Here is a 6,861-nt window from a genome sequence, read left to right as displayed (position 1 = left end):
TGTTTGTCTCTCGGCGTTTGTCTCTCTCTGTGTTCGTCTCTCTCTGCGTTTGTCTCTCTGTGTTTGTCTCTCTGTGTTTGTCTCTCGGCGTTTGTCTCTCGGTGTTTGTCTCTCTGTGTTTGTCTCTCTGTGTTTGTCTCTCTGTGTTTGTCTCTCGGCGTTTGTCTCTCGTGTTTGTCTCTCTGGTTTGTCTCTGTCTCTCTGTGTTTTGTCTCTCGGCGTTCGTCTCTCTGTGTTTGTCTCTCTGTGTTTGTCTCTCTGTGTTTGTCTCTCTGTGTTTGTCTCTCTGGTTTGTCGTTTGTCTCTCTGGTGTTTGTCTCTCTGTCTCTCGTTTTGTCTCTCTGTGTTTTGTCTCTCTGTGTTTGTCTCTCGGTGTTTGTCTCTCGTGTTTCTCTCGGCGTTTGTCTCTCGGCGTTTGTCTCTCGGCGTTTGTCTCTCGGCGTTTGTCTCTCGGCGTTTGTCTCTCGGCGTTTGTCTCTCGGCGTTTGTCTCTCGCGTTTGTCTCTCGGCGTTTGTCTCTCGGCGTTTGTCTCTCGTCTCTCGGCGTTTGTCTCTCGGCGTTTGTCTCTCGGCGTTTGTCTCTCGGCGTTTGTCTCTCGACTCTTCTGGTCTCTGGACTCTGTCTGTGGAGTTTGTGAGGAGGTGTTTTTGTGTTTCTCTGCAGAGTCACAGCAGGTAGTAAAGACCCAGACCCACTCACTCTGCGACACGAGAGACGTAAACACTCCTCTCACTCCTCTCCTCTCTGCTCCACACTATTCTCTCTCTCTCTCTCTCTCTCTCTCTCTCTCTCTCTCTCACACACGCATTTTGTTCCTTTCTCTTTCCTCTAATTCTTTTGCCTCATCTCTATCTCTATTTCTATTTTCTCTCTTCTCCACCTCACTCTCTCCTCTCTCTTTCGTTCTGTCCTCCTTCTCTCTCTCTCTGTTCTCTGCCTCACTCCACTCTCTGTCACACCGTCTTTGTCTCTCTTTCCTTCGTTCTTCCTCTTCTTTGTGCACCGTCTCCACTTTTGCCTTTTCTCTCTCCCCTCTGTATCTCTTTATTTCTCTCTCTCTCCTCCAACCCCTTTTCTTCCTCTTTTCTCTTTCTCTCTTGTGTAGCTCTCTCTGTCCATTTCTCTCTTCTCTTCCATCTCTCTCTGTCTCTCTCTCTCTCTTTCTCTCCTCTGTCCATCTCTCATTCTCTCCTCTCTTTCTCTCTCTCGCTCCTCTCTAATCTTTTCTGTCCATCTGTCTTTTACTCTTCTCTACCCCTCTTTCTCTCTCTCTCTCTCTCTCTGTCTATCTCTCTCTTTTCTTCCTCTCTCTTTCTCTCTCTCCTCTCTAACCCTCTGTCCATCTCTCTTTCTCCCTTCCTCTTTCCCACTCTTTCTATCTCTTTTCTAACCCTGACTGTCCATCTCTCGTTCTCTCCCGTCTTTCTCCCCCTCTCTCTTTCTCTTTTCTCTAACCCCCCTTTTCTCCCTCTCCTCTCTAACCCTCTCTGTCCATCTCTCTTTCTCTTTTCTTCCTCTCTCTCTCTCTTTCTCCATCTCTCCTCTCAAACCCTCTCTGTCCTGTTCTCTCTTCTCCAACCCCCTCTTCTCTCTCTCTCTCTCTCTGTCTCTCTCTGATACAGAGGGTTACCCTCTATCCATCTCTCTTTCTCTCTTCTCTCTCCCCCCTCCTTCTTCTCTTCCTCCCTCTCTCTCCTCTCTAACCCTCTCTTCCTCCCCCTTTCTCTCTCTTCTCTTCCTCTACCTCTCTCTCTCTCTTCTCTCTAACCCTCTCTGTCCATCTCTCTTTCTCTCTTCTCTTCCCCTCTCTCTCTCCTCTCTAACTCTCTCTTCCTCCCCCTTTCTCTCTCTTCTCTTCCTCTACCTCTCTCTCTCTTCTCTCTAACCCTCTCTGTCCATCTCTCTTTCTCTCTTCTCTTCCCCTCTCTCTCTCCTCTCTAACTCTCTCTTCCTCCCCCTTTCTCTCTCTTCTCTTCCTCTACCTCTCTCTCTCTTCTCTCTAACCCTCTCTGTCCATCTCTCTTTCTCTCTTCTCTTCCCCTCTCTCTCTCCTCTCTAACTCTCTCTTCTTCCCCCTTTCTCTCTCTTCTCTCTAACTTTCGCTGACTGTTTATGTTTCTCTCTTCTCTTCCGCTACCTCTCTCTCTCTTCTCTCTAACCCTTTTTGACCATCTTTTGTTCTCTCTTCTCTTCCTCCCTCTTTCTCCTCTAACCCTCTCTTCCTCCCCCTTTCTCTCTCTTCTCTTCCTCTACCTCTCTTCTCTCTAACCCTCTCTGTCCATCTCTCTTTCTCTCTTCTCTTCCTCCCTCTTTCTCCTCTAACCCTCTCTTCCTCCCCCTTTCTCTCTCTTCTCTTCCTCTACCTCTCTTCTCTCTAACCCTCTCTGTCCATCTCTCTTTCTCTCTTCTCTTCCCCTCTCTCTCCCCTCTCTGTCCATCCTTTGTTCTCTCTTTCTCCCCTTCTCTCTGTGTCTCTTCTCCAACCCTCTCTTTCTTTCTTTCTCTCTCTCTCCTCTCTAACCCTCTCTGTCCATCTCTGTCTTCTTCTTTTCCCCTCTTTCTCTCTCTCTCTCTCTTTCTCTCTCTCTTTCTCCTTTCTAACCATCTCTGTTCATCTCTCATTCTCTCCTCTCTCTCTCTCTCCTCTCTAACCCTCTCTGTCCATCTCTGTCTTCTTCTTTTCCTCTCTCTCTCTCTCTCTGTCCTTTCTAACCATCTCTGTTCATCTCTCATTCTCTCCTCTCTTTCTCTCTCCTCTTCAATCCTCTCTGTCCATCTCTGTCTTTCACTCTTCTCTACCCCTCTCGTTCTCTCTCTTCTTTCTCTCTCTCTCTCCTCTTCTCTGTTCACTTCATTAAAACCATGATATGAAGTCGTGTCGGTCAAAAGTCGATCTCGTCACGGCGACATGAGACGTGTGTGTGTGTGTCTTTGTGTTCGTGAAATCGCCGCACGCCGACGAGGTTAAGCGGCGCCGTCGATGCGGCCGCAGCAAAGGCCTCTGGGAAATGCGGTTTTGTTCTGACAGATGAGTCCGGCTGTAAGTGTCAGAAATGCAGATCTGCAGCCCACAGAGCGACGCCGATCCACCTCATTCTGTTTAAACAACCAAACATGATTCTCACGATCGATCGGAAACACGACCGGGACCAAACATCATCAAGTGTGGCCCACAACAAAAATATCTCTGTATTTCACACACTTTCACTATTTAACATGAAACAAACAGCTCGACGGCGCCAGATTTTCCAGAATTAAAACTAAGACCTAAGGGAAACTTTAGTACATTTGTCTGGATTTTTTTTGCAGAATTTTGCTTTTAAAACTCCAAAATTTTACCTCCTCATGAAGTGTTACACATCCTTTTTTTTTTTTTTTTTTTCAGTACAACCTGATATTCAGTGTCGGGGAGTAACAGATTACATGTACCGGAGTAATCAGAGTACAAATGATGAGTAACTGTATTCAGTTACAGTTACTGTTTCAGTGAGTGGTAATTGGATTACAGTTACTTTGTTGAAATAAATGGATTAAACAGAGGGATTTAACTGTTTTCACATTTTGGGCTAAACCAGAACTAAACCAAGTCTAAAACCAGGACTAAACCCAGGACTAAACCAGGACTAAACCAGGACTAAACCAGGACTAAACCAGGACTAAACCAAGGACTAAACCAGGACTAAAACCAGGACTAAACCAGGACTAAACCAGGACTAAACCAGGACCAAACCAGGACTAAACCAGGACTAAACCAGTCTAAAACCAGGACTAAACCAAGGACTAAACCAAGTCTAAGGACTAAACCAAGGACTAAACCAGGACTAAACCAGGACTAAACCAGGACTAAGGACTAAACCAGGACTAAACCAGGACTAAACCAGGACTAAACCAGGACTAAACCAGGACTAAACCAGGACTAAACCAGGACTAAGGACTAAACTCTAAACCAGGACTAGGACTAAACCAGGACTTAAACCAGGACTAAACCAAGTAAACCAGGACTAAACTAACCAGGACTAAACCAATAAACCAGGACTAAACCAGGACTAAAACCAAGTAAAACCAGGACTAAACCAGGACTAAACCAGGACTAAACCAGGACTAAACTTAAACCAGGACTAAACCAAGTAATAATAATAAACTAATAAACCAGGACTAAAATAAACCAGTAAACCTAATAATAAATAAACCAGTCTAAACCAGGACTAAACCAGTAAATAATAAAATAATAATAATAATAATACCAATAAACCATTTCCCTAAACATTTAAAAATGTGTGAGTTTTTGAAGACTGTTCACTTTTATATTTGTGCTCCAGCCGCAGACAAAGCGCGAGCATGTGACCCTGACAGAGTCCGTGTGGTCCGGGACTTGAACCTGTGACCTTGTTGTGGTGTGGTTCAGCGCTGAGCCGCTCTTCACACGGGTTCATGTGTTTAGTGTTTGTGTGCGACTCCGAGGGAATCACACCTCTGCTTCTCAATCTCTCTCCTCTCTGCCAAAGGAAAACAGCTCCGAGGCTTTTCTCCTCGTCCCACCGCCCCCCCCCCCCCCCCCCCCCCCCCCTCTCCTCCTCTCTCTCTCTCTCTCTCTCTTTCTCTCTTTCTTTCTTTCTTTCTTTCTCTCTCTCTCTCTCTCTCTCTCTCTTTCTCTCTTTCTCTCTCTCTCTTTCTTTCTTTCTCTCTCTCTCTCTTTCTTGTCAGAGCTTTTCACAGGTTTGCAAACCTTTCCCAACTGATTTTCACAGGTTTTCTAGTCCCTCCCTTCCATCTCTTTCTCTCTCTCGCTCTCCTCCTCTTCCCAGTGTAGATTCACAGGTTCCCCTCTCTCCCTCTTTCTCTCTCTCTCTCTCTCTCTCTCTCTCTCTCTCTCTCTGTCCATCTCTCTTTCCTCCCTCTCTCTCTTTTACTCTCTTCCCTGGTTCTCTCGTACTCTCTATTTCCTGTCTCTCTGTCTTTCCTTCCCCTTTCCTCTCTCTCTCTCTCTTCTTCTCTCTCTCTCTCTCTCTCTCTCTCTCTCAATCTTTCCTCTCTCTCTCTTTCCTGTCTCCCTCTCTCCTTCTTCCACACAGGCCTCTCTTTCATCCTCTCTCCCTCTTTTCTCTCTCTCCCTCTCTCCTCCTCTTCTCGGTGCACATTCAGAGATTAACACTTCTCTCTCTCTCTCTTTCTCTCTCTTCTCTTCTCTTCTCTCTCTCCTCTCTCTCTCTCTCTCTCTCTCTTCTCCTCTCTCTGCTCTGGTCCTGGTCTGGTCCCTGTCTCAGTCCCGCTCTGGTCTCGCTCTGGTCTCGGACCTGGATCAGTCCTGATTCAGTCCGTATGCGGTGCAAAAGTTCGGCATCACAGTCACTGAAGTCACGTAAACGGGAAACGGCCGTTATCCGTTTTTTCCATTCTTCATTTAAACACAAAATCGAAAACTGAAAAAACAAATCATTATCCGTTTTTTCATTTTGGTTTTAGAGACAAATAACGAAGAAAACTGTTGTTTTTTTCGTTTTCTTATTTTTGGTTTTATATTGAAAAACGAATGAACGAATGATACACGGATTGTAGTTTTACCATTTTTAGTTTTTACCATGATTTTGTCCCTCGCAGAGCAGGTTCATAACAAATTGGGCCCAATTTGACTAAAATTACACTGAGTGTGGAGTGACTGAATAGTGAACTGTAAAGTGCTTTGGGTATTTTGAAAGGCGCGATATAAATGCAATCAATCAATCAAAAGATCAGATACAGGAACATAGTCGCCAAAAAATTGGCTGCGTTCACACTGCACCTGAAGTGACCCAAATCTGATTTTTTGGCCCCTATGTTCCTGTATCTGATCTTTTAATGTCAGTCTGAACCACACAGATCCAGATTTTTTTCAAATGTGACCCAGGACACTTGGATATTTGCTCCTGAAACTGATACATATCTGATCTTTTGACATGTGACTTCAGTCTGAACGGTCAAAGTGCATTCATCCACCTACACGTTATCAACAAGACACAAACGTCACTATTCTGCGCTGAAGTAGGAGAAAATTGTTAATAAACTCCATGTGACTGAAGTGAAGCACATCTCCACTCACCACTTTTGGCTCCGTCTCCACATCCACACGTTCCTTTCAACGTTCTGTCCCACAAAACACCACGACCAAAAACCTCGTCCTTCTCCTTCTCAATCTCCTCCTTAAAACAAGTAAGTTGTTCATGTTCTGGCTCCGGTACGAGAGGAACTTTAAAATCTCCAGGTGCTCGATGCTGCGTCCATGTTTGGACAACTTCCGTAAACACAGAGACGCTCGCTGCGGTTGACGCATGGGGTTGACGTCGTCGTGTCTCCAGTGTCACATGTGCGACACTTTCGGGCCGTTTACCGTCACAGACAAGTCGCATTTAATTGGAAATGTGAACGACCTCGCAAAAACATCGGATTTCACAAAAAAATCAGAATTGAGCGTTAAGCCCTGCAGTCTGAACAAAGAGTCCAGAACAGTCCAAGCACCAGCAGCTGAGTTCGTGTGTATAATTTGTCCTCCTTTGACAATTGTAGACAGACAATTAAATAATCAGTTGCTTAAAGGTTGTATAGAGGATTTTTTAAGGGAAAAAAAAATACAGCGACAGTCCTTTTTCAAATGTTGTGCATGTGTGACACCACCTCCTCCTCCACAGCTCCTCAGTAGAAGCACCTCCTCCTCCCGCCTCTTTACTCTAGAAATCACACTTGTTTACATCCAGTGCACGTTCAAGAATTACTGTTGAAGTGACCCGTCTAGATGTAATTCAGCGACCGATGTGTCAGTTTTTAGACCTTTCGTCCGCTTCGGTCGCGCCGTCGCTGGAAGAGATCTCCAAGAATCACCTCAGTTT

General features: G+C 45.4%; 1 protein-coding gene across 1 annotated transcript; it reads right to left on the bottom strand.

Moving 5' to 3' along the window:
* Positions 1–1,050: 1,050 nt before the first annotated feature.
* Positions 1,051–4,638, bottom strand: LOC129410408 (putative uncharacterized protein DDB_G0271982; the record flags this gene model as incomplete). Its single annotated transcript, XM_055158514.1, has 2 exons — positions 1,051–1,098; positions 4,585–4,638. Coding segments are annotated over 2 exons (102 nt in total), but the record flags the coding sequence as incomplete, so codon positions are not given.
* Between the last annotated feature and the right edge of the window lie 2,223 nt (positions 4,639–6,861).

The sequence above is a fragment of the Boleophthalmus pectinirostris genome, unplaced genomic scaffold, assembly GCF_026225935.1.
Source record: "Boleophthalmus pectinirostris isolate CB_2022bp ecotype Guang Dong unplaced genomic scaffold, ASM2622593v1 HiC_scaffold_22, whole genome shotgun sequence".
NCBI lineage: Eukaryota > Metazoa > Chordata > Actinopteri > Gobiiformes > Gobiidae > Boleophthalmus > Boleophthalmus pectinirostris.
Note: the sequence above shows the minus strand (reverse complement) of the source record. Positions and strands in the feature narration are given on the sequence as shown.